The sequence below is a fragment of the Cotesia typhae genome, unplaced genomic scaffold, assembly GCF_013202065.1.
Source record: "Cotesia typhae breed Kobodo isofemale line unplaced genomic scaffold, CoteBio_Ctyphae contig_36, whole genome shotgun sequence".
Classification (NCBI taxonomy): Eukaryota; Metazoa; Arthropoda; class Insecta; order Hymenoptera; family Braconidae; genus Cotesia; species Cotesia typhae.
The window spans coordinates 887,149-915,015 of NW_027423744.1; the positions used below are offsets into that span (position 1 = coordinate 887,149).

General features: G+C 27.7%; 3 protein-coding genes across 14 annotated transcripts in view; 2 read left to right on the forward strand and 1 right to left on the reverse strand.

Moving 5' to 3' along the window:
• Positions 1-13,869, forward strand: part of For (cGMP-dependent protein kinase for) — a 35,719-nt gene extending 21,850 nt beyond the window's left edge. For 3 of the 4 annotated variants that reach the window (XM_074241667.1, XM_074241669.1, XM_074241670.1), the window contains exons 3-9: positions 8,881-9,098; positions 9,519-9,584; positions 9,693-9,865; positions 10,171-10,317; positions 10,908-11,354; positions 11,512-11,874; positions 12,764-13,869. In XM_074241667.1, the coding sequence (XP_074097768.1) occupies positions 8,881-9,098; positions 9,519-9,584; positions 9,693-9,865; positions 10,171-10,317; positions 10,908-11,354; positions 11,512-11,874; positions 12,764-12,929 (1,580 nt within the window). In that variant the 3' untranslated portion in view covers positions 12,930-13,869. Of the gene's footprint in view, positions 1-302; positions 987-8,880; positions 9,099-9,518; positions 9,585-9,692; positions 9,866-10,170; positions 10,318-10,907; positions 11,355-11,511; positions 11,875-12,763 lie in introns of those variants that run through there. The other variant, XM_074241668.1, reaches the window with a different exon arrangement.
• A 1,774-nt stretch (positions 13,870-15,643) lies between these two features.
• On the forward strand, positions 15,644-27,520 carry Ago3 (Argonaute 3). Of its 9 annotated transcripts, XR_012479064.1 has the most exons (10): positions 15,644-15,797; positions 15,873-15,936; positions 17,031-17,529; positions 17,606-17,804; positions 18,597-19,759; positions 20,303-20,870; positions 21,367-21,755; positions 26,756-27,073; positions 27,148-27,256; positions 27,363-27,520. XR_012479064.1 is itself a non-coding variant. In XM_074241695.1 (8 exons), the coding sequence occupies exons 4-8, from the start codon at positions 17,039-17,041 to the stop codon at positions 21,697-21,699; spliced, it is 2,754 nt and encodes a 917-aa protein (XP_074097796.1). In that variant the 5' UTR covers positions 15,644-15,797; positions 15,873-15,936; positions 16,780-16,825; positions 17,031-17,038; the 3' UTR covers positions 21,700-22,338. The 9 variants fall into 9 exon arrangements, 5 of the variants coding, with proteins under 5 accessions (XP_074097796.1, XP_074097794.1, XP_074097797.1 ...); XR_012479062.1 differs by lacking the exons at positions 26,756-27,073; positions 27,148-27,256; positions 27,363-27,520 and adding an exon at positions 25,770-26,115; XR_012479063.1 differs by lacking the exons at positions 26,756-27,073; positions 27,148-27,256; positions 27,363-27,520 and adding an exon at positions 25,821-26,115.
• On the reverse strand, positions 22,794-25,976 carry LOC141526645 (uncharacterized). Its single transcript, XM_074241699.1, has 2 exons — positions 25,874-25,976; positions 22,794-24,467 (listed from the first exon to the last, which is right to left on the reverse strand). The coding sequence occupies exons 1-2, from the start codon at positions 25,899-25,901 to the stop codon at positions 23,617-23,619; spliced, it is 879 nt and encodes a 292-aa protein (XP_074097800.1). The 5' UTR covers positions 25,902-25,976; the 3' UTR covers positions 22,794-23,616.
• Positions 27,521-27,867: the final 347 nt, after the last annotated feature.

The following is a 27,867-nucleotide window of genomic DNA, read 5'->3' on the forward strand; positions in this document are numbered from 1 at the left end:
AAAAAAAATAAAATAATGATAATAATAATAATAATAATAATAAATATTAACAAAAAAAAAAGTAAAATAAAATAAAACAAAGGCTTGTAATAACTTGAAACTTGAGCACCACTGCTCCTTTCTCTCACGTTTAAAGTCAAGCCTCAGTGGGGATTTGCGTGACTGTTTAACAAGTAAAGGTTCAAAGAGGGGGCCTCTGTACATACGTTTCTGTGACGGCTTTTAAGAACAGAGCCAGAGCCATGTATTATTTCCTTCCATGCCCAGTATGCTCCAAGACTTTGGTCCCGGCATCAGTCTCCTTCGCGGGTTCTCTTCAAACTATCTCTCAGTTATTGTCAATTTATTTAGAATTTCCTCGAAACCGGGCCCATGATTCCGCGAACAAAATTTCGGGCCCAGACCCGTGCAATGGGCCCGATAATTTTAGTGATTGGTTGAAGTACAATAAATAAAAAGTTTTAAGATGAAAGTGAGAAGTTATCCAGGCAGAGCGGTCCTGGAGGACTCTGAGTTGATCCTGGACCCGGAAGCGACTCGCGGCCGAGCTATGGAGCTGCTCTATGAGGCAAGTTGGCGCGAGTGTGACATTAACTGGGCCAATGGATCGAGGAACAAGTCTATAGGAACTTTGCCCGCTGCCGAGTCCAGCTCCAGAGAAATTGATCGCGTTCTCAGTCAGCTGGAGAATGTTCTTGATAGGGAACGAGATGATGATGATGATGATGATGAGGATGAGGATGAGGATGACGAGGGAGGAGTAGGAAGTGGTGAAAATGGGGAGTTTGACCGAGGGAGCAAAAGCTCTAAGTGCAGCTCCGACAGTGAACTTGACGGTGATAGGGATAAGGATAAGGATATGGATAGGGACAAAGGTTCTAGTGGAAGTTTTTTGATTCCTAGGCCCAGGCTCATTGTTCCGGTCCACACGTACGCGAGGAAGAGGAGGACCGGCGCGCCTCTACCTGGAAAGAGACAGTATAGAGGTAGATCTTTTTATCCGCCAAGGTTTATCTAGATCACTTTTTTCGTTCGCTTTCACTAACCTACTTTTCTTGAAGAGTTCACGATTCTTTTTATTTTTATGGGGGTGAACTCATCGTTGATTCTTTTTATTTTTTTTGATTATTGTTATTATCGTTGGATATTATTTTAATTTAAAGAAAGAAAGGATTTATAGGCTAAATGTATTTTATATTTTTTTTTGGAAATTATATTATTATTATTATTATTATTATTATTAATCGGCTTTTTTGAATGAAATTGAGTGTCATTGCAAAGGTCTTGAATAAATTTGCACCTTTTCAAGGTTTCATATCATTCTCACCAATAGTCAATTCATTATGATACATATTGAGGCTGCATTCAAAAATGATCTATCTCTAGATACATAATTAAGAAATAACCTTGTATCTTGTGAAATATTGACATTTTTAAAGATATAAGCTCATTTTGATGTTACACTTATCGAGACCTTTCATTTAAGTACCCACATCAATTTTTCATATATTTATATATATTATATATATATGTATATATGAAAAATATATGAAAATTCATGTGGGTACTCAAATGAAAGCTCTTGATAAGAGTAACATCAGGAAGAGCTTATATCTTTAAAAATGCCAATTATTAAGAAAATACTATCAATTTTTCATATATTTGTATACACTAGTCAAAAAAAAGGGATATAAAAAAATTTTTAATTTTTTGGTGATTTTCAACGAGCTGTAACTCCGAGAAAAATCATCGTACAAAAAAATAAAAAGAAAATTGTAGCTCCAAGTGTCTAGTTTTCAGATATGACCATGAAAATTTTTTATCATGTTCGGGCCTGGAGAAATCCTAAGAAAACTACAAAAAAAAAATTTTCCAAATTTTTTCTCGTCTTAAAAAAGGTCTACGGGCTTCAAAAAAATTTTTTCCATTGTTTCGCTGAAAAAATGTTTTTAGAAAATTTAATGCCCTTCAATTTGACGTAATCAAAAGCCTGTACGATGATTTGCCGCGGAGTTATCGTCAGTCAAAGCAAAAAGTACTTTTTCACTTTGACAATCAATAACTCTGGAAATAATGATCGTATAGGAAATCGAAGGACGGTTTTAAAAATTACACGATATTCTCTATAAGATACCGTGAATAGCTTTTGTCAAAAAAATTTTTTTGAATTGAAAACTTTAACTGAAAAAACGACAAAAATTCGCATAATTAAGGATGTTTGGATAACTTGGTATAACTTTGGATAAAATGGATGAACAAAGGATATCGTTGGTAATTTTTAACCTCAAAGTGTCCCCTAAAATCCCTGAAAATTCAAAGCGCTGGGATTTTTTTTCATAGTGCCCCTGTATAAAACTACTCGATATTCTCTATAAGATACCGTGAACTTTTTTAACTATTTAATTTCACTTAAATTTCAAATATTCTTGAAAAATATTACGCTAATAGACATATATTCCGCAAAATGAGTAACAAAAAATAACAATACCAATTGTATAGTAATTCTCAATTTAGTTCAACAAAAAAGTTATATAATTTTATAACAAAAGACTTAATTCTCATAATTATTTTTTAGACAATCGTTCGTTCTCTGTAATTAGCAAAATTTCAAAGTTTCAGTAAATATTTTTAATGACAAACCATTAAAGTAATATTATTTGGTTCTTTTAACACAATTTTAAATTTATAATTTAATTTTTAAACAACAAAAAAGACAAAAATTGTTTTATAAAATTCAAGTTGTTTTTAAAACAATTTATAAATAACATTAAAATTAATTCTTTATTTTCTTTATTTGAAAACTGATAAAATAACGAGAATATTTTCATATCTTTACATACTAATCACATATTATTATACTAAATTATCAGAATAATTTCACTTACAGATATTTTGACATTCTTTGAATTCATTTCTTTCTTTGAATATATATTTTTGATTTAATAATTAATAATAAATTCTTTATTAATAACTTGAAAATTTTCTCACGGATATCTTCTTCTTAATTTTTATAAATTCTTAATTTATTTGTCTTAAAATAAATGTATGTGCATATATGAAGAGGTCATGCAAGAATTGAACTGTTAAAACGGGTGTTTTCCGATTTACAAATAGCAAAAAGGGTAAAATAAAAAAAAAAAAGGCTTGCAAGCCTCTGGGAGAAACTGATACGATGAGAAACAATTTATTCAGTGACTGAACACTGATGCTAATCATTATTCAACGGACTAGGCTTCCGGGATTTAGTTGATTGCCTCATAAGAATCCGGAAAAATATTTTTATTTTATTTTATTTGGTTATATAAATATTCATTGTTACTGACCTAGTGGAATAGTCGAGCGGTTGTATCGAGATTCATTTTCCCTTTACTTATTTTAGCCTCACATCGTTACTTATATTATATTATGTCTGGAGTCTATAAATAAAACCATATAAATGTATATATGGCGTGTGAAAGTTTATTGTGAGGATCAGTTAAACTATTTCCATACTTTATTCTAATTGTTTGAGAAATTTTATTAATAAATATTTATTTTACCTGGAAAGTTTTTTATTAATTGCTTTTTTTGTTAAATTGCATTCAAATTAATTGAAAGAAAATTTTTTTAATTTATTAGAAGTAAAAAGAACTTTTATTAATAATTTATCAAATTTATAATTTAATTAATTTTTTTATTTATTGAAAAAAATTTTAATTAAAATTATGAAAAAAAATTAATTTTTGATATTTTATTTTTGTATCCAGAAAAAAAAAAGTTTTAATCGAAGTAAAATGTTTTTTTTTTATTCAAAATTATTTTTTTATACAAACTGGGTAGCTCAACTTGCAGAGTAGCCAACACGTCTTCAGAAGGTTCTGGGTTCGAATCCCAGTTCAAGTTGTTCAAAATTTTCTTCATAAATAATTAAAAAAAAAAAAAAGAAATCATTTTTTTTTAATTAAAAATTTAATATATTTTAATGATTAATTAAAATACATTAAGAATGTATTTTAGATAAGAAAAAAAAGACACTAGCAATCTTGCTGTTACGATGTGATTGCCCAGACTTGTAAACTATAAATATATAAAATTTTACTTTATTAAATAATGACTTTTGTTTTTAATAAAAGTCATTATTTATTAAAAATTTTTAATAATTTATTTTGGCAAATTTAAAGTCAAAATTTTTTATGTAACTTTATAAATTTATAAATTTTTGATTTTTAAAAATTCTAAAATTTTTTTTCTGGTTTAAAAATTTAAAACTAATTTTTTTTTATTTTTTTGCAATGCAAAAAAGAATTTAATGTAACATTTAAAATTAATCGTGGACCTAGAATAAAAGTTACTAGCAACCTTGCAATCACTATGTGACTGCCGTGACTTGAAAAATATAAAAAAATAAAATTTTGCTTCTTTAAATATTGATTATTGTCAAATTGCACTGTATTTTCTTAATTATTGACGTTTCTAAAAATATAAGCTCATCCCGATGTTACACTCATCAAGAGCTTTCATTTGAGTACCCACATGCATTTTGATATATTTTTCATATATACATATATATAATATATATAAATATATGAAAAATTGATGTGGGTACTCAAATGAAAGGTCTTGATAAGTGTAACATCGGGATACGCTTATATCTTTAAAAATGGCAATATTTCACAAGATACAAGGTTATTTCTTAATTATGTATCTAGAGATTTTTTGAATGCAGCCTAAATACTTATCATAATAAATTTACTATCTGTGAGAATGATATGAAACCTTGAAAAGGTATAAATTCAAGTCAAGACCTTTGAAATGACACTAAATTTTACTAATAAAACCGATTTTATCATGTGACTAACCTGGAAACAAAATTTTTCTTATTCTTTTAATGATATAGATTAACCAAAAATTAAAAAAAAATTTTTTTTAATATATTTGAATTATAATTAAAATTTATAAAATATATACAAAAATCAACCGAAATTTTAACATTAAAATATATTTTTTTTTAGTGCTATAAATTAGTCATACATTTTTTTATATATTTTTTTTCAGTTTTTGGGTTAATATTGTTTTCAATTTATGTAAAATATCAATTAATTAATTGAACAAATTATATAAAACCTTTATAAGCAATTAATACTAATCGCAAGCATTTCATTAATAGTAATTAGATAAAAAAAAATTTTTTAAAGATGTTTTTTTACCAAAAAAAAATTTAGAATATTCTTTGAAATAAAAATTGTAATTACAACCTGTCACTTCCTTACTCCGTATTGGCTGCATAAAAATATTTCAGCAAACAAAATTTATGTTCAAACAATAAATATAGAATACGCATCGTATGCGAAGCATGAATTTTCTTTGTCCTGTTATGTCGTCATGCTAAAAAAATAAATATATAACTGCAAAAGTACTTCAAGCGTGTTTAAATGTCTTGCGTTCTGTATTCTGTACAGCAATTTTTACTGAAATAACAGGCTCTTACACTTGATTTGACGTATGGGAAGTAAAAAAATTTACGACCAAATCCTGAAGATTCAAAATAAAAAAGTTTTGTTCAATAACAAAGTAGGTGGTCGCTTTGTTCTCGTTAAGAAAGAGCCAGGTGTTTGGTTTTGAGAAAAGGTAATTTGAGTATGAAGAATTTTTAGAGTAGGACACTTACACTGCAGAAAATGCGCTGTCATATATCTGGTAGCTGGAATTAAAAGTTCAGTTATAAATCATTAGAAAGGTATAAAGCAAAATAAAATTTTTTATTTAAAGAATTATTGTTGATTCATAAATTTTATAATTCATTTTCTTTTCTTCAATTTTTTTTATAATTTTTATAAAATTAAATTTTTCTTTGTCATATTCACTTTAATTTCATTGTTAGATGTATTTTTACAAAATACCCAATAGATGGCGCCAATTTTATACACTTACTAAAACATACTTGAAAATGGCGTTTTATCTGTCAAAAGCGCGCGTTTTTAAAAATAAAATTTGAATCATCAAAAAAACATGAAATTTATTTACTATTCATGTATTTCTACCATTTTTATCCTTAAATATACAATTATAATATGTTAATCATTAAATTTAATACTTTTTGATCCTCTAAATTTCGCAAAATTCATAATTATTATACAATATCACTACCACAGTAAATTATTCAAGCAAAAAGGATTTAATAATGACTAACAAATGTTCCCGGATCTATTTGGCCTATTGAAATTTTTCTGAGGAAAAACTGGAAGGTGAAACTAGTCGAGCAGAGTGATATTGCTGTTATATTTGTTGTGCAGCATTCAAACGCTGAGTTTTATCGATTATCTCTTATTGTATTGAGTAATCCGAGGTTTATTTTGTTATGTTTCATTTTATTAAGTTAAATACTGATGTACTAATACTTGTAAATCGTAATCGTGTGTGTCATGCGGTTATGAAATAAAATATCAGGTGGGAAATATGTATTGTGGTATACCGTAATCGTAAACTACAAATCATTGTCTAGGAATTTTTTAAATTTGGCTCCAGGAATTTAGATAATAAATTTTGGAATTGTAATGCGTAAATGATAACGTTAAAAATTTTTAGACTTGATATCTATTTAATTAATTAGTGTACTAAGTGTTACTCATTATTGAAGCTCATAAGATATTCTAATGAGCAATTAATTTATAAATTTTTATCGCAAATGACGAAATTAGTGGAATAAAAATAAATTAAGACGTGTTTCATCAAAAAAAAAAACGATGGAAACTAAAAATATCTTGTGATTTCACTCAGTTCTCATGATAGCATGTAATTTAACAATTTCCACATATCGTTACATTATTACAATTTCAAGTGGCTATATCAAACCCGTAGGTGTTATGTTAGTTATAAAAATAAAAGGCCGAGCCTTTCACCAAGGTTACATGTCCCAGTTACTACTGCCCGTTCTCATCTCCTGCGTATACCATATAATACAACATATAACATACAATAGTACCTTGTATCAGTAATATAATTCAATGATAACTTGACATTTTATTCACATCCAAATCATATAAAAATAAAAATTATCTTACACTGAAGAAAAATTATTGACCAACCCGCGTAAAAAAATTAACAAAACAGTTAAACATCCTTGCAATTTCCTGCTAATTCCATACTCAAGCGCTCAAAATGGTGCTTATTATGTTTTTGAGCTCTCCGAGTTCAAAAATCTGATAAAGGTTCAATAAGACACTATTTTTTTAATTTTCAAACCGCAATAACTTTTGAATTAATGAACCGATTTTTACGCAATTGGCGGTATTCGACGCAGTTTTTGAAGCCCTATGAATAACTTTAAGTTTAAATTGATCGCACGAGTAATTTTGGATTAATTCAAAAATAACACTTTTTTCGGTTTTTTTTTGACAATAATAACTCACGAACAAATCAACCGATTTAAACCGGGCTGACGGCAATCGACGTAGTTTCTTGATGGTTAGAGCTAATTAATTTTTGGAATCGATCGGTCAAGCCGTTTAAAAGTTATTCAAAAAAAACCACATTTGAAAAAAATTGTTTTTTTAGTTTTTTTGAGATTTCTCAAAATCTGTCCGTGCAAATCGGTCCAAATTGTATTCAAAATCTGAGTTTGGTCAAGCCTTTACTCAATTACTTACAATCATTTTCATAAACAATGATAATAATAAGTAAATATAAATAGAAAATCGGCCAGAAACTGTTAACAGTTAGAATTATAATAAAAAAAAATTTGATTAAAAATCTAACAAGTAGCATAATTAGAATGACCAGAAAAATAAACGTGATTGATGGTTTACTGATCCCTGACTTCTTACACGCTTATCAACTTTTGTGTTTCATCTCTCGCCTCTATCCATCTATTACCTATTATATCTTTATGTATAATATGTAAAATGCATATAAATTTTAATCAATGTAAAGGATTAGAAAACTTGTGATTAATATGTTTATTACAAACTTTCTAAGGTCAACACTGTGGTTTATTTATTGCTTATTAAAGTTTATAAGTGTCTTTATGTAATTATTAGTCATTCTATATTTTTATTCGCCGAATAACGGAACCAAGCTTTTACGAGAGCGAAAGTTTTGAGCTGACGTACAAGACTTGGGTTCGATTCCCGCTAATTCATTAATTCAAAGATTTTTTGTGAAAATTCATAAATAGTAGTTGAAAAAAAGACATTTTTTGTTGAAATTAGCCGTTGAAAAAATTCAACGCGACGGTTCCGGTTCGATTCCCAGCGTTGGAAAATTGAAACAAAATATTGAAAGCTATTTTTTTTTTTAATTTTTATTAAAAACTATGTGACTGCCGTGACTTGTGAATTATAAATAAATAAATTTTTGGTCACAAAATTTTGCTTACTCTCTTTATAATATAAATTTTCTTTAAAACAAATTTATTAAAATAAAATAAAAGGGAAAGTTAAATAAATTTTAGTAAAGGCGTGTCACATAAAAGTAGGAATTTTTATTTTTAAAAGAAAGTATTTGTCGGCGATGCGATGCAATGAATGTTAAGTACAGTAAATTAAACCAGACAAGTCGGATGTTTAATAAACCGTGAATTAATGATAATAATGATAATAAACAAGATCTAATGACCGGAGATGGACTTTATAAATATAACTTACGAGTCCTACGCACATTTACTTCTCGTGTACAATATTTATCAATATATACGAGTGAAATGGAAGACAAAGGCTTAAAAGTGTGTATTGCGAAATTTCCTGTATGTTTTTATGGCTTCGACGCGTCATCAGGAAATGTATAATAAGAATTGTTTGCTTTGGATCTGAATAAGTGGAATTTAATGCTTTAGAGGTTTATGAATTGCGATGATGATTAAGTTGAATTAAATGTGACTAATTGATTGCGGTTCTTTTGTTGCAGAGGGAAAAGTTGAGGTTTCTAGAGATGGAAAGTATCTTAGCACACTGGCTCCCGTTAAAGTGTTGGGTGAATTGGCTATTCTTTATAATTGCAAGAGGACGGCAACTATTACTGCTGCTACTGACTGTCAATTATGGGCCATTGATCGACAATGCTTCCAGACTATTATGATGAGAACTGGATTGTCGAGACAGGCTGAATATACTGATTTCTTAAAAGGTATTTTTTTTTAATTACAAAATACTTGAGATAGTAATTTTTCATATTAATAACAATTTTGTGTATTAAATTAAGCATCATAAAATTTAACATTCAATTTTTTACAAATAATTAATTAATTTTTTTTTCAGTAACTAAAAAAATGTAGAATTCGCAAAACTTAAAAAAAAAAAAAAAAATTACTATTTTAAATTAAAAAAAAATTTTTTTTTATTTTTTTTTTTTTGATAATAAATAACATCCTTGAAGCAATAATTATTAAAATAATGTTTTTTTTATTAAGAAAAAATAATTTTTTTTTCTCATTTAAAATTCATAATTTAATTAAAAATTAAAAACAAAAATTAAATTATCATAAAAATATAATTTTGATAATTAAAATGAATGATTAATAAAATAAAAAAATTTTTTTTTGTTCCAGTGTACCTATCTTCAAAAACTTACCCGAAGAAACATTAATCAAAATCTCCGACGTTCTAGAAGAGGTAAAAATTAAAACTTTCTTATAAATTTATGTATATAGTTGACTAGCTATCTTGACATTGAATTTAAAAATAAAACTATTAAGACTACTAATTAATATGAATTTCCAGACATTTTATAATAACGGTGATTACATAATACGGCAAGGAGCTCGAGGCGACACTTTCTTCATAATAAGTCGCGGTCAGGTTCGCGTGACAATAAAACAACCGGATACAACTAATGAAAAGTACATCAGAACACTTGGCAAAGGCGATTTCTTCGGAGAGAAGGCATTACAAGGGTACTTACTACAATTAATTACTAGGCATAAGATTTTTCCCGAAAATATTGGTCTTGTAAAAAAAATTTAATTTTTTACAAGAAATTAATGATTCAAATTTTTGCTAATTATAAAATTTTGTAAATAGTTTAAAAAAAAAATTAAGACATTTTTTTTATAAAATTAAATTTTGAATAACTTTTATCTAAATAATTTTTTACACGACCAATATTCCCGCCGCAATATCAAATTATTAATTGTCAAAATTAATATTAATTTATTAGCTTACAATTTAATAATTAATATAAACATAAAATTAATTACAGGGATGATTTGAGAACAGCCAACATAGTAGCTGATGATCCAGACGGTGTCAGCTGTCTCGTAATAGACCGAGAAACGTTCAATCAATTAATATCCTCGCTGGATGAAATTAGAACGCGCTACAAAGATGAATTAGTTGAGCGCAGAAGGTAAACTTCTTTTCTCTTTTTTTTTATTATAATTACAAATAATTATAATCAATAGATACAATGTTTAACATTAAAGTATAGATTAATATAATAATATAATAAACAATGAAACTATTCTTTCACGCTTACAAAAATAGAAGGTTCGGAGAGTAATTCTTCTTAAAGTAAGTCACGATCTATGTTGTAATATCAAGATAAATAGATTCAATGAAATATCATCAAGTGAATCTTCACTTTATTATTTTCTTTTTTTTTTACACTGACATTATAAGCAAGAATTGTTTCGACCTAATTTTTATCGTTTGATTAAAATGATTTTTATTAATTTTATGGCCCGTTAAAATTTTTATTTATTGATGTTTTGTCTTGTGGAATTTTTTTAGTTTAAAGCTTATTAAAATTTATTATTATTATTATTATTATTATTATTATTATTATTATTATTATTATTATTATTATTATTATTATTATTATTATTATTATTAACAAAATATAAAGCAATAATAATAATAATAATAATAATAATAATAATAATAATAATAATTTTTTATTTTATTTTTTTTAATTAAAAATCAATATTTTTTGTTTAGAATAAACGAAGAATTCCGTGATTTACGTCTGGGAGATCTCCATTCACTAGCAACCTTAGGAGTTGGTGGATTCGGTCGAGTAGAATTAGTCCAAATAAAAGGTGACGGTAGCCGTTCGTTCGCCCTAAAGCAAATGAAGAAATCACAAATTGTAGAGACTCGTCAGCAGCAGCACATAATGTCCGAAAAACGAATCATGGGTGAAGCCGATTCGGACTTTATCGTAAAACTGTTCAAGACATTTAAAGATCGCAAGTATCTGTACATGCTGATGGAAGCCTGTCTTGGTGGAGAATTGTGGACCATCTTACGTGACAAAGGTCACTTTGATGACGGTACCACCAGGTTCTACACCGGATGTGTTGTTGAAGCTTTTGATTACTTGCACTCCCGAAATATCATCTATCGCGATTTAAAGCCGGAAAACTTATTGCTAGATAGTCATGGGTAATTTTCTTTTATTTTTTTTATTTATTACAATTTAAGATATTATGATATTTTTTTTTTATAATTAATTTTAACTTTTTTTATTTTCTTGTAATAATTTTTTTTAATGAAAATTTTTTAACCTCAGCTAACGGAATTTTTATTTTTTCTTTTGCAGTTATGTTAAATTAGTAGATTTTGGTTTCGCAAAACGTCTGGACCACGGAAAAAAAACTTGGACATTCTGCGGCACGCCGGAGTACGTTGCGCCAGAAGTTATTTTAAACAGAGGTCACGATATTAGTGCCGATTATTGGTCACTGGGTGTTCTAATGTTTGAATTGTTGACTGGTACACCTCCGTTTACTGGTGCAGACCCCATGAAAACTTACAATATTATTCTCAAGGGAATTGACGCTATAGGATTTCCAAGAACTATCACCAGAAATGCTACTAATTTAATTAAAAAACTCTGCCGCGATAATCCTGCGGAACGCTTGGGATATCAAAAAGGCGGAATTAGTGAAATTCAAAAACACAAGTAAGTTTTATTAATTCTTTTTTTTTTTTTTTTTTTTTTTTTTTTTTTTTTTTTTTCATTTGATTAGCATGTCAAAAAAATTTATAATAATTTTTTTGGCAGACTTGAAGTCAAAATTTTTATGTAACTTCAATTTATAAATTTCAAAATTTTTCACTTTTAAAAATTCAAAGATTTAATTTTTTTCAAACAATCACAAGTACATTATTTTTGATATTATTGAAATTATAACAATTTTAAAAATTCTAAAATTTTTTTCTGGTTTAAAAATTTAAAACTATTTTTTTTTATTTTTTTGCAATGCAAAAAAATTTAATGTAATATTTAAAATTAATCGTGGACCTAGAATAAAAGTTACTAGCAACCTTGCAGTCACTATGTGACTGCCGTGACTTGTGAACTATAAAAAAATAAAATTTTGCTTTTTTAAATAATTACTTCTGTTAAATTGTACAGTATTTTCTTAATAATTGACATTTTTAAAGATATAAGCTCTTTCTGATGTTACTCTTATCAAGAGCTTTCATTTGAGTATCCACATGCATTTTGATATATTTTTCATATATACATATATATATATATATATATATATATATATATATATATATATATATATATATATATATATATATATATATATATATATATATATATATATATATATATATATATATAAATATATGAAAAATTGATGTGGGTACTCAAATGAAAGGTCTCGATGAGTGTAACATCGGGATGAGCTTATATCTTTAAAAATGTCAATATTTCACAAGATACAAGGTAATTTCCTAATTATATATCCAGAAATAGAGTATTTTAGATTATTTTTTGTATTCCTAAATTTAAAATAATTAATAAAAAATAATTAACTAAAAAATTATTTACTTAGATGGTTCGATGGTTTTAACTGGGAAGGTCTGAGAGCAAGGACACTGGAGCCTCCAATAATGCCCCGGGTACAAAACGCCACTGACACCGCTAACTTCGACGAATACCCTCCAGACTCAGACCCTCCACCTCCAGATGACGTCTCTGGCTGGGACAATGATTTTTAATTGTTATCGTTTTATTTTAATTAATTAATAACTAATAATTATTATCAGAGCGGCGAAAAACCAACATCAAAAATATTTTTTTCTTACATTCAAGAAATTAAAAAAAATTTTTATCAATTACATTAAAAAAATTTTTAAACAGTTGGTCTCCAGTCGCTCTATTGTTATTTTTATTATAATTATTATTATTGTCAGTAATTGCAAGTCTTCCAAATCAAAATAATTATTCCAATTGTTTTAATTGTTTTTCCTGAATTTTTTTTATTAAAATTTAATGATAATAATAATTATAAATAATAATTTGTATAGTTACCAGTAAATTTTTAAAAATTGAAAAAATTTAATAGGAAACTTAAAAAAAAACTAGATAATTATAAAATAGATAGAAAAAAAAAATAAAATAAGGGCCTGTGATAATTAAAAATGAAATTAGGCCGCTAGGGATTTATTATTGTGCATATTAAATTTTTATTAATCGATTAATTAGATGAATTTATTTAATTAATTAATAAATGAATGTCTGAGGAGTGAATGGAATAAATTTTTTTTTTTTTTTTTCAATTAAAATTTTAATTGTTTTCAATTCTGTTTAACTAATTGTGCCAGTGTGTCACGTGCCATTGTAATTAAATCAAAATCGAGTGTCAATTTTATCAAACAATTTTTGTTTCTGGTGAATAAATTCTTGCCGATAATATTTCATGAAATACACTCGCTTAAAAAAAGAAGTTATAAATTTTAAAAGCAAATATTATTTAATTTAATTAAATTTATTATATATATTTTTTTTATTATATAAAGTATATGTATTTTTCATTGATTTATTGTAAAGAATATAGTAACTTTTTAAATATTGTAAATAAATATATAAAATTGTATTTAATGAGTGTAATGCTCTGATTCTTTAATAAAAATCAATAAAATATAAAATAAGCATTGATTTTTGACTTCTATATATATTCTAAGTCCAAAAAAAGTGAAATATCTTAAAAAATACAAATAGTTAGATTTTAAGTTTTCAATTGCTTATTTTTCTACTTAGAAAAACAATATTTAGAGAGTGCAATCTATAAAGATAACATTTCAAAAAATACTACATGTTTTTATGAGTGAAATATTTTAATCTCTTACTTGGATTATAATCTTAATCCTCAAATTTATGTTTATGGTACTCTGTGCCTCTCTGATGCCAGGGCAATATTTGAACAAATATAAATACTTTCACTTTAACAACCTTTTAAAATTTCTCTCAGATTTTTTCTTCTTCTACTTGCTTACAGAGCATACTACCGTGTGAAAAAGTATAGATCCTTTTTTTTATGAACGGGAGAAACTTATTTTTTTTTTTAATGCTATTGAAATGTGGCATATACAGATCGATGAGTTAAAGTTTCTTTTTTTTCTATACAAAATTGCAAATTTATAAAAAATTTTTTACAAGAATTATAAACTTTAGAAAAACGAAAAAAAATTTTTTTTTGGGTTTAAAAATAAGCATTAATTTCTTCCAATAAAAATTTGTTTCAAATTAGAATTTATAAAGGATGAAATTCATTTTTATAAAATTCTAAAAAAATTTGTAATGTCTGTCAACTTCAGTGTCATCCATTAATTTGCCAAAATTTCAAGAAAATTTTATTAAGAAAACGACTCTAGCGAGAGTACTACTTTAATTTTTTTTTAAAAACCAAAAAAATTAAGTTAGCCGACATTTAAAAATTAAAAAATTTTTTTTTAGTGAAAAATTAACTACAAAAAAAAAAAATTGTCATTTGTTAAAAATTTTAAAAACTGTAAGTTCAATTTTTAAAAAATATTTTTTTTTGTTCTAATTTAATTGTTAAAAAAAAATCAAAAAATTAAAAACGTCGGTTAACTTCAGTATCATAAAAATTGTCAGCTGATTTCATTCATCATATCATATATTAAATTAAATTTTCATGAAACTGAAGTTAGCATGACATTAAATTTAGCTGTCACTTCACAATTGTTTTAATATTTTTTAACAAATAAATTATAGCAAAAAAAAAATATTAAAAAAATGGGCTTGTAAAAATTTTAATAAATAAAAAATGTAATTTTTTAAAAATCATTTTTTTGTTAAAGAAAATTAAAAAATTATCAAGTGACAGCTAACTTTAATGTCATGAAGTTAGCAGACGTCTAAAAATTTTTGATTTTTTTTTGTTAATTAAATTACAACTAAAAAGATATTTATAAAAAATTGTACTTACAGTTTTTCAAGTTTTTTACATGTGACATTTTTTTTTTAATTGTTTAATCAAAATTTTTTTAACAAAAAATTTCTAAAAATTTTGAAATGTCAGCTAACTTCATTTTCATAATTTTCATGAAACTGAAATTAGCAGACATCTAAAAATTTTTGATTTTTTTAATTATTTAAATTACAACTGAAAAGATATTTATAAAAAAGTGTACTTACAGTTTTTCAAGTTTTTTACACGTGACATTTTTTTTTAATTGTTTAATCAAAATTTTTTCAATAAAAGCTTTCTAAAAATTTTGAAAAATTTTTTTAAAAATCGGCTAACTTAATTTTCATTAAATTTCAAACTTAAGAAAAAATAGAAAATTGAAAACTATTACCGCACCGGAACTGCAAGGTCAAGACAATAACTCTTTTAAAAATTTTCTTTGTTTCTGCAGCAGTTACCAAACTGTCAGCCCCTCTCCTAGCACCGCGCGATTCTTAGTACTGACACCCGAAGCGCAGCATCGCAGTATCAGCCACCGGCGACAAAAACCAGCGTTCGCACGCCTGCTTGTTGTTAGGTTATTTTCTCTCTCCTCTGTTCCAGTGGCGGCATTCCACTTGTTGCCGCCGTGCATTTTGTCACTAAAAAGCCGGTAATTAATAAACAAAAATAAATAAATAAATAAATAATAATTGATAAAATATAAAATATTTATTATTTATTTCAGTATTTTTTGTACGTGATCCAGTGACAACAGTGCTAGTGCTTAAATATCCAGTCTCAGGATCCATGTAAGTTTTTTGCCTCGTGGTCTACGTGCCGATTTTCTTTTTTTTCTTCTAAGTGTGGACATTTATGTAAAGTGATCAGAAAAATATTTCATGTATTCTAGAAGCTTCACTTTAGTCTGTATTTATTAATTTTTAAATAATTATTATTTTTATTTTAATAGTGCTGTGTAATATAAGTATAAGAAAAAGAAATTTAAGACTGCGTCATTGTTGAGTTTTTAGAGATTAAGTTTCTCTAGTGGGAGAGGAAGAAAAAAATTCTTTGTTTTTTAATTTAGCATGATTTATCGCAATCTACCATTTTGTTCTTTTTAACTGGCGTTCAATTTTTAACACTAAAGTAAGCCGATGTTTTTAATTTTTTTAATTATTAAATTTGAAAAAAAAATTTTTTTTAGTGCACTTTAAGTTTTTTACAATAGAAATTTTTTTTGTAATAATTTATTGTTTAGAGAAATTCATCAAAATTTTTAAAGGTCGGCTAATTTAATTTTCATGTTCAATTTTATTTGAATTATTAAATTAGAACGAAAAAATATTTTTTTTTAATTTCACGAATTATTTTTCAAGTTTTTTACAATTGAAAATTTTTTTTTATCATTTTTTTTAGTAAAAAAAAATTATCAAAATTTTTGAATATCAGCTAATAAAATAATAAAATAAAAAATATGAAATAAAATAAAATTGCACGTATATTAAAAAGAAAAAAAGTATACAAACTTTAAACTGTTAGCTAATTTAATTTTTATGTAGATTTTTCAGAAATTAGTATACATTGTTTTTTTTTTTTTTTTTTTATTTTTAATTTAAAGTTTGAATGTTATAGTTTTTTAATTTTCTCAGATCTAAGGCAAAGTACCCAGTAGTTGAACAGGTTTCTAAGTAAAAGGTATTCAGCTTTACTTTTTATTAAATAAAAATATATTCTTAATTTCAAAGAGGTAATCCTCGTGAAAATATATTAATACGGTATGATATGGGAGGATATGTAGTGTAATTTTATTCTTTCCGGGTCGTGTTAAAAATTTAATAATTTTTTTTGGAAAAAATTTAATTCTTTTTTTTTGTAAAAAATTTCTAATTACAATTTTTAGAAAAAAAAATGGCTGATCCAGGACGTGGAAGAGGCGGAGCAGGCCGAGGAGCAGCCTTGCTGGCCTTGTTAAAAAAAGCACCCGAACCCGAAGTAGGTGAATCATCATCAACTCCTCCAGCGGCTGAACCTGAGCCTCAACCTGAGCCTCGAGCCGCAGAACCATCAAAAGGCCGAGGCCGTGCTTCTCTGATGGACATCGCGCGTCAAATGTCAACCCCTGGAGAAGCTCCATCGACTTCTCTTTCGACACCTCTCTCAGTGTCAACATCAGCGCCTCTGGCAGGTCGTGGTGCTGGTCGCGCTACTTTGCTGAGTCTGGCTCAAAAGTTGAGCCCACCTGGAGAACCCAGCAAACCTCCGCCAGCTGCTGCTCGTTCTGGACCTAGGTCAGTTGGACCTGGTGGAGATGCACAAATCGAAGCCTCTGTTGCTGGTCTTAGTTTGGATTCCAGCAGCTCTCGTGGACCTATTATCCGCCAAGGATCCGATGGAACGCCGTAAGATTTTTATTTTAAATTAAATTAAAATAAAAATTTACTTGTAGTTTCTATTTTTTTTTTTTACTTTTTATAGTATTGACATCATGTCTAATTACATCAACATTAAAATTGACCCCAGCAAGGGTATTCATCGATATGAGTGTAAATTTCAGCCAGAAACCGATTCTCCTCGTCTGCGTAATGCTATGTTGAACCAACATTTGAGCTTTTTGGGAAATACTAAAGTTTTTGATGGCGTTATTTTGTTTTTACCTCACAAGCTTCAACAAGAAGTAAGTTTATATTATCTATCTTGGCTTTTCTTTAAAAAAAAAAAAAAAAAAAAAAAAAAACATTCATTTATGATCAACCAAACCCATCAGCTGTGGCCATTAACAGGATTAATAATTTTTACAAAGTAATTATTCTTAAAATTATTTTCGTCGTGACAAAGTAACAAAAAAAAAAAAATTAAATAACTTTAAAATTAAATAAAATTAAAACTACTCGAGTAAGTAAACATCAAAAAATAAAAGTAACAAAAGAAAATGTAACAAATTTTTGAAAAGAAAAATTTAAGCAGTTGTAGACATAATTTTACGCCATTTCGCAATTAAATTAGCTAGCGATGCAGTTATATACCCAGTAGGGCAGCCTAGGAGGTCAAGGGATTATTAAAGTAAAAAACCCAGTTGTTGACACTTGGAATTTTATTTTAATTAAAAAGAATAATATAATTTTTTAATTATAAATTTTAAGATAGTTAATTTTAATTTTTTAATTAGAATAAAAGTGCAAGTGTCGAACAATTTAGATCAGTATCAATAACTGGATCTTTTACCTTATGTTTACACAGAAAAAAATAAACTGTCATAAATATTAGTCGATTTATAATAAGTAATGATCAACTGCTGAAAATTACCATTTCAAACAGTAAAATTGTGATTTTAATAATCACTATGTAATATTTATCATTTAAATGCTACAATTTATTTTTTACATGAAAGAAAATACTATTTCTAGCAGTAATTAAAATACAAACACGAATCTATTGGTAATTAAAAAAAAAAAATTTTTTTTTTCAGAGAACAGTACTGGAATCAGTTCGCAGAGACGGTACAAAAGTAACCGTGACAATAATCTACCAACGCCAGCAACGTGCAGATTGTGTAGAGAGCATCCAATTCTTCAACATCCTTCTGAACAGAATCCTGCGAATGTTGAACATGATCTGCATAAACCGTAACTACTTCAACCCCCGAGCAGCTCACAAAATCGAGCAGCATCGAATGGAGCTTTGGCCAGGATACGTGACCGCGATCGAAGAAATGGAAGGGGGATTAAAACTGAACATCGACGCATCGCACCGAGTAATGAGAACCGACACAGTCCGCGACTTCATCCAGGACATCTACAAAACGACTCAAGACCGTGGGAATTTCAAAGAAACCATCTTCAAGGAGATCTGCGGGATGACAATCCTCACGCGCTACAACAACGCAACTTACCGCATCGACGACATCCTCTGGGACAAGAACCCCACTCTGCAGTTCGACTACAAGGGAACGCCCACGACCATCGCGGACTACTTCAAGTCCCACTGGAATATTGAGATCAAGGATCTCCAGCAGCCGCTGATTCTCCATCGTGCTAAGAAGAAGGTCTCCCAGGGTGGAACTCGTGAAGAAGAGGTTCTCTTGGTTCCAGAAATTTGCTACCTCACTGGGCTGACTGACAAAGTCAGGAGCAACTTCAGGATCATGAAGGACCTGGCCCAGGTCACTCAGGTTCAGCCGACTGAACGTCGCGAAGTTATTCGCAAGTTCATCCAGACTGTCAATGACGAGCCTGCTGCCAAGCAGCTGCTTCTCGACTGGGGACTCTGTTTGTCCGATGATATCGTGAGGCTCAAGGGACGTGTCTTGCCTCCTGAGAAAATCTACTTTGGAAACTCCAAGGAGTTCACTGTCAGCGAGAAAGCCGACTGGAGCTCTATGGCCACTCGCAATCAGGTTCTCTCTCCAGCGAGTCTTCAGAAATTCTGCATTGTTTATGTCCAGAGGGATGAAAGGGTCATCAATGAATTTGCGAAGATTCTTAAAAATGTATGCGGAACCATGGCTATCAAATGCGGAGAGCCAATTAAGATTCCGCTTAGGAATGATTCTGCTCAGAGCTACATCACTGAGATTAGGAAAATGATTAATCCTTCTTTGGATATGGTTATTGCTGTCACTCCGACTAACAGGTAAGAATAATTAGTTTTTTTTTTTAGAAAAAAAAAAATTTTATTTTTTTAAATAACATTTTATTTAAATTATTTTAATTATTAGCTGAAAAAATAAAAAGATGCTTTAATTATAAATTAAAAATAATTTTAATAGAAAAAAAAGATTTTTTTTAAATAATAATTTGATTTTAGAATTTTTGAATAATTTTGTGAAGAAATCATATAAAAATTTTTTTTTTTAAAAAAAACTAAATTTTTAATCAAGTTAAATTTATTTAAATTATTAAACTTCTCATTTGAATTATTTTAATTTTCACTTTAATCAACAATATTTTTTAATAATTAAAAAAAATCAATGATCAATTCTTCAAATTTTAATTTAAATTAATATTTTTGAATTTTGATTAATTTGAATATTTTTAACAAAGCTAATATTTTAAATCAATCTTTAAAAATCTTCAATTTAATACTTTAGGATTAAAATCTCTATTTAAATTACCAATTAAAAATATTATAATTATCCTTTTAAAAATTAAATATTAATAACGAAAAATTTTTTAGAAACGATCGTTACGCTGCAATCAAGAAGCTCTGTTGCGTAGAATCTCCAGTAAAATCCCAGGTGATAGTAACCAAGACCATCTCGCAGGACAACAAAATAAAGAGTGTCACCGAGAAGATTGCTTTGCAAATGAATTGCAAATTAGGAGGCGCCTTATGGGCACTGAAGATCCCAATGAACGACATCATGGTGGTGGGAATCGATGTCTACCACCCAGCATCTGGAGCTGCTTCCAAAGCAAGTGTCGCCGGTTTCGTGGCGAGTTTGAACCAGAACTTGACTCAGTGGTACAGCAAGGCGTACTTCCAGCGCCCGGGTCAAGAATACGTCGATGTCTTACGCGCATGCTTTGTTTCCGCGCTCACTGCCTATCGAAAAGCCAGAGGAGAGTACCCGAACAGAATTGTCGTTTATCGAGATGGAGTCGGTGATGGCCAGCTCAGCACTGTCGCTGGATACGAGGTTGAGCAGTTGAGCAAGACTTTTGCTATGGTTGACGCTTCTTACTCGCCGAAATTGACGGTGGTTATCGTTCAAAAAAGAATCAACACTCGTGTTATGGCTTTGGTAATTTTTTTTTTTATTTTATATTTGTCTTAAAGTAAGGTAAAAGACTCAGTTATTGACACTTGCAATTTTATTTTAATTAATTATTTAAAAAAACTAATTATTAAAAAATTAATTATTAAAAAAATTAATTATTAAAAAATTAACTATTAAAAAATTAATTATTCAAAAAAAAAAAAGCCAACTCTAAAAAATAAGTCGTGAGTTATTAATTTTAAAATAATTAGTTGTTAAAGAAAATTTTATTTTTTTAATTGCACTGAAACAAAATTTTTTTCCAGCAATTTTTCTCTCCATTTAAGAAACTGGTATTCCTGTGTAAAGAATTCAAAAGTTTTTTTCTTACACTAAAAAGTATAGTAGTTTTTAAAAAACTCAGTTTCTTCCTCAGCAAAATAAAAAAATTTTATTTATTTATTTTATTTAAATACCAAGGCAATTAACTAACTTTACCTTCTATTAAATACTTGAATTAATTATCCTAATAAAATTTCAGAGAGGCCAAAGACTGGACAACCCACCTCCGGGTACTATCGTAGATTCAGAAGTGACCCGCCGCAACTGGTACGATTTCTTCTTGGTCCCTCAGACAGCCCGTCAAGGCACAGTGACCCCGACTCACTACGTTGTCCTCCGCGACGACGCAGAGTTCAAGACTGACTACATTCAGCGACTGACCTACAAGATGTGTCACTTGTACTATAATTGGCCAGGAACTATCAGAGTTCCTGCTCCTTGCCAGTACGCCCACAAACTGGCTAATCTTGTAGGTCAGAGTATCGGCTCTGAGCCTAGTGAGTGCTTGGCCGAATCGCTTTATTACCTGTAATTGCTCCAAAAATTCCAAAAATGGTACCAAAAAAAATTATTTAGTGCTATTTACTTGTAAGTAAATTATTTTTGGTTTAATTTAATAAGTTACAATTACAATTATTGCGTTCGGAAACATTAAAGCTCATTAAAAAAATTATTAATATAAATAAAATTTTCCGAATGTAATTAATTGTAAGATTTAAAGCTCACTTTTAAAAAATTAGAGCTTTATTTTTTCTTTTTTTAATTTTTTTATACTTAGAGATTGAACGTTAGTTTTTTTTTTTTTAAGTATTTAAATTATTTTTTATTTTAATACTACTAATTAACAATTAGTTACCAAGAAAAAAGTAGAAAAATTTTTATACTTTGAATACAAAGAACTTAACTTTTATTGTTGCGAGTGAAAACAAATCTAGTGTAATAAGTTGTTAAAAAAATTATTCGCAAAGTTAATAATGTTTCTTTTTATACAAATTATATAATTTATTGAAAGCCGTTGATTAAACGGCAGAGTATTTATTCGGTACCTATCAACTAGGTACTGATCAAGTATTACAAATATTACACAAGTTACTAAGTTAATTTGTTATATTTATTTGATAATTATAGTGCCATTGTGTAAATCAATAAATACTAAGTTCTTTTCAAAGAATATTTCTAATTATTTAAAATCAAGTTTAATTTGAAATAGAGGATTAAAAAAAATTTAATTACTGAAGATCATAGAAAAAAGTCTTTAATTTTTTTGAAAAGCTCTTTTATATTATTAATTAATAGTGTTGTAATAAATATATTTCATAAGAAATATTTAAAGAATTTTAATCACTGAAATTAAATAAATTTTATCTGATAAAACTTCTAACTGCGATTTAAATTTATGAAATTTATTTAAATATTCAAAATTTATGAATCCTCAGTAAAGGCTTAAGTTGATTAAAAAAAAATTAGGAGAATAAAAAATAATATTTTTTTTATTAATTAATAAAAAAAAAGTAGCACTTTATCGTTTTGTTGACGAGATTTAATTATTAACACATTTTTTTTTTTTTTTTTTTTTTTCTCGATTTATGATATTTCTATGGTGAATAATGATTTGATAATGGTAAATACTTTTTTTTTTAAGTTTATTAATTATTAGTAACAGTCGTACATTTTTTTGAAAGTCGAAATAAACTAAATTAAAAAAAACTTAATCTAATTTTGATTTTTTGATGTAACTGACTTCTTTGGGCGCGATTTAGACCTACTTTAAACGGTCAGATTTCGTTCAAACTGTAGATTCATCGAGGATCGATGACAATACACTATTTTGACAAAATTATTCAATTTTTTATTTTGCAAAATAAGATTTTTGTTAATTTATATATTTTTCATCAGTAGTCAATAAGGCAAGGGTTGGTGGTAATTTTCAATTTTAATCATTATCTTTCGCCGATTTCCAGTATTAGGAAATTTTTGAATACGAAGGAAAATTTTCAATTCAACAAAACAAATAAATAGTTTAAAAAAAACTAAAAACACGCATTTTATAGAAAACCGAACTAAAAAATAGAAAATAAATTTTGATAAATTTAAATTAAGGATAGTGTTAAAAATTTTGATAAATATAAATTAATTACCGTGTAAATAAGAATAAAATAAATTTTATTTAAAAAAAATCATGGGGTGCCTTTTAAGATATTATCCAAATGATAATCCTACTCATATCTGTCAATAAAATATTTATAACTATTGACACCATGCACCCCACGCTTTTATTTAAAATAAAATACATTTTTTTTTTTATTTAAACTATTATTAATTTATATTTATCAAAATTTTTAACACGATTCTTAATTAAAATTTATTTTTTATTTTTTAGTTCGATTTTCTGTAAAAAGCGTGTTTTTTAGTTTTTTTAAACTATTATTTTTTTATCTGTGTATGAATTTCACTCTGGTGTAAACAATTTTCTAACAGGATTTTTAACTGGCGTAATTTTATCAACAGCCTGTTCAATTCCAGTAAGAACCATGTTCATTTTATGATGATTTACGATCTTAGTTTTTCCCATTATCAAGTAAGTCATTTTATTTTCATGCATCGAAAAAAATTCAGTCTCCGACAGAATAACTCTGGACTTCGCAACGTCCAGTGAAGCAACGACAAAAAAATTACTAAGACTTCCTAGAACTTGAGTTTTTTCCTCGCATGAGCTAGTATTTCGTGTTTTCTCATAGAAGAACTGCATGCCTTGAAACCCATTGTTAATATCGATCTTGAACCCGTCTGATTTCCCAGAATAATCTCTCAGCTTATCTTTCTTCGCTTTGATCGTCGCAAAGCACTTTCCGTGAATAGTAATTTCCGACTTAGAGATCAAGCTTTCGCCTAGTTCGAGGTTTTTAACCCACAGAACGTTGAACCGGTTCGCGATCTCCCACCAAGATCCGTAGGTAACTTTTGTAGTTCGGGGATCCGTCACCAGTTGCTTGACGCCATTTTGATCAAAGACGATCTCAAATGGCCGACCCAGTTCGTTGTTCTCTCCCATGTCTTGAACGTACTTAGGGTTCTCCGGTTTCATGGTGCCGTCGGGAACCTCCGTGTAGGTTCTTAATTGACAATTTTTCACTGCACAAATTACGCTCGTCATCGAGGAGTTTTGGCACCTTAAAACTGTCACTACGTTCCCGTGCCCGATGGTTCTATTCTCGTACGTTCTTTCCCAGCTCTTGGTGAACTTGAACTGGTACTCGGGCATGTAGTAGGTGCTTGGGTCGTTAACTGCATACTGGGCCGCTGAAAAAAAAATAGGTTGTATAAATCGCGGGGTTTTTGTTTTTAAGGAGGTCCTTTCGCCATAAATTTTAGATATAAAAAATATTACATTGTGCATAAAATTAATTTTTATTAATTAATCTACTAGTGAAGTTGAATTTATTTTTCACCGTGGAAATTTTTGAAAAAAAAATTTCTAAAAATGTTAGTATTTTTTCCGAGTCTTACGAGAAAGTCAGACCTTAACAACTTTCTCGAATTATGGTATTAAGGTAGTAGTACCCTCGCCAGAGGCGTTTTCTTAGGAATTTTTTTAAATTTTGGCAGATTAATATTCATATAATTCTGCATCGATTGACGCAAATTGAAATTTTTTGACCATCTAGTTTCAGAGATATTTAATTTCAAAGTTCGAATTTTTAGAGGAGGTTATGCACTGTGATATACGGGATACCGAAAATTTTACTCGTATATTTTATTATAACTAAGAAACTTTTTTTAAGATTTTCATAAAAAACTAAACTACTATTAAAAAACAGCTATTATTTGTTTTTTTTCAAACTTTCATTGATTTTTACCATCTAGATTTTTAAATATTATTAAAAAATAACTGTATTATTCAAAAAATAACCATGAGTAGAAGTGAATAAGGAATAGCAAGTGAGAAAGACAAAAAATATCCTAAACTATACCCAAATTTACTCGCACTATATGTCACGAGGGTACTACCTTATCTACCGATTAGATGGAGTAAATAAAAACTCAAAATAAGGTTTTCGAAATATTCAGGTTTCATTTTTTGCAATAAAATATATATGTTGCCGTGGAATTTATCGAGAAATTAAAATTATAAAATCACAGAAAATTTTTAAGTAATCTACATTTAAATGGCGTCAGAACATTTGGCAACGTTGCGTAGCGCGCGAGCTTCAAACCATTCAATAAATTCAAACTAAACTTTAACGCACTTATGTTTTTCATTCTTACTTATTAGTTAATTTTATTGTTAACAAATTTTCATATTTCATAATTGAAAATTAAAGCAATAATTGAAAAATACTAGCATTCTTGCCATGAGACATTAAAATGTTATGGTTTTATGACTAAATATTTTTAATTTATTTATTTATTTACACTGACTGCAAAAACTTAAACGTGGTTAAAGTTCTATTGTGCAAATGAAAATGTAATTATCCGAAATATAGCGTTGCCAAATCACGGACAGGTTACTAGCAGTTAATTTACAAGAGTCGAATTAATTTTTTTTTTTAATCTTAAAAATTTCAACGATTAATGCCTCATATATTTTTTTTTTAATTTTAGGAATTTTTATGGGTTTTTTATTTTAATTTATCGAATTATTGACTACTACAGCTGTGACTCAACTGGAGCGAAAGAACCTCCTTAATATAACGGTGGTTACTTACTCAGAAGAAATGGTATCAAGTACTCCATGGTGATGCGCTCGAAGTTTTATCGCGAATGAAGTTCTTTTACACCGGTTCAATATTACTCTGGTAGTACAGGAATAATAAGTGCTTCAACAAAGCGCTTATTTATTCAATAAAGCTTGATTATCTTCAATTTCACCAATCTACTCACGGGTAGTGATAAAATCTTTTATTGCTCCGACCTTTTTCCACAATATAATTGATTAAAATAAAATAAGGTGAGGAAAAAAAATACACCATGTGGAATTTCTCTGAGTAAAAATTGAATCTTATTTTACAAATTATTTTATTTTAGTATTTTACTTTATGCTTAAAGAAACTTTATATTTAGTTGAAAAATATTTTTGAAAGGGAAAAGTAAGTCCTACCTGTTTTATGACTCCGGACACTTGGGTCACACAAAGGACTCTTTTACTTTTCAGAGTTGTACATATATTTTAGTAAAACATCTGTAATTTTATGATTCTTAAGGAGAGGCTTAGATTTCATTGTAAATGTTTCCTATTAGTTTTTAAGTTAGTACAAACCGACTCATTCAAGCGTAAGGACGCTTCTTCCTTTTTTAAAGTTTTTTTTAATTTTGAAAGATTTTTTTTAAATTACTGTTTGAAAAGATATTTTTTTCCACATAAAAAATAAATTGTACACGGAAAAAATATTATGCAATATTTATTAATTACTTTCACAACTATTCAATGCTCATAACTTTATAATTTAATAATCTACGAAGTATTAAAAATTCCATTCAATAAAAAGAAAATAAACTTTTTAATTTATGATACATTAGATAAAAAAAAACAATATTTAGATCATTAAGATGACATCACTGTTTGTTAACTAAATTTTTTTATTTTCCAGCAGATAAAAATGACAATAAACTTAATTAGTATCTTAAAAGTATAAGCAAAAGAATAAAAACAATATGAATTACTAGACTATTTACTAAGAGTGAGAAAAAAAACAGATTATGTTTATTTAACGATACATTTCGAAAAATTTCTATTTGCTTTTATTTTAATTATCAATTACTGTAATTGATGTTCACTTCTTATCAGTAGTCACCAGTAAATATAAAAGTTGTTACCAGATTGTTTGGCTAGCCGAATTTACAAGTTTATAAATTCAATTGAGGAGCTTGACTTAGTAGTAGATTGCAAAAGTATACTAAAGCAGAAGGTGAGTCTTGAATGATAAATATTTATTAAATTAATCTGACAAAAAATCTATAATACTAATTATTATTATTTTAGTTTAAAATTCAAAATGAAGATATACAAAATACTGCTGTGCATTTTTTTGGGACTTTTTCAAATAACACTGGTTCAGAGTGCTCAAGTTTGCACGAAAATAAATAGAAACGTAAGTAATTAAAATCATTAAAATTATAAATATTTCTTATATATTGTTTACAATTTATAATACACAAATGTTTATTCACCTAATCAATTTTATTAAAATTTTTTAGTGTCAAAGCAATGATGATTGCTGCCCTCACTATGCTTGTCATAATTACGCCATGAGTGTGATGACTAAAATGTGTCGTAACTGATTTTTTTTTTTTTAATTTAGGAAATATATACTTATTATGTGCATTCTATGTAATATTTATCCTAATAAATATTTGTATTATTTTTAAAATAAAATTGACAACAAAATTTGAATTTTTTTCAATACTTCCCGAGTAAAAATGAAATTATTATTTTTTACGAATACCGTTATTTGGTAGACTATCACGCCGTACGCTAAAAATTTACTCTCCCTAACATCGCCGCACCAATTCTAAATCATACCTACAATTTCACAAAAATGCCATCATAATTAATTTATTACGCAATAATTAATTAAGAAAAAACCTGACTAGAAATATTAATATAAGACCTATTGTTCAATCTCCTTTCATTCAAGTGCCTAATATTCAAACAAAAAAATTTTTTTATTAATTTAATTACCCTAAAAGAATTTTTTAAAAT

Coding starts and splice junctions, on each gene's coding strand:
- Ago3 (XM_074241695.1), top strand. CDS start 17,039: ATGGCTGATCCAGGACGTGGAAGAGGCGGAGCAGGCCGAGGAGCAGCC. Junction 19,760..20,302: donor GCTGTCACTCCGACTAACAG/GTAAGAATAATT, acceptor AAAATTTTTTAG/AAACGATCGTTACGCTGCAA. Junction 20,871..21,366: donor ACACTCGTGTTATGGCTTTG/GTAATTTTTTTT, acceptor ATAAAATTTCAG/AGAGGCCAAAGACTGGACAA.
- LOC141526645 (XM_074241699.1), bottom strand. CDS start 25,901: ATGGAGTACTTGATACCATTTCTTCTGA. Junction 24,468..25,873: donor CTTGATACCATTTCTTCTGA/GTAAGTAACCAC, acceptor TTTTTTTTTCAG/CGGCCCAGTATGCAGTTAAC.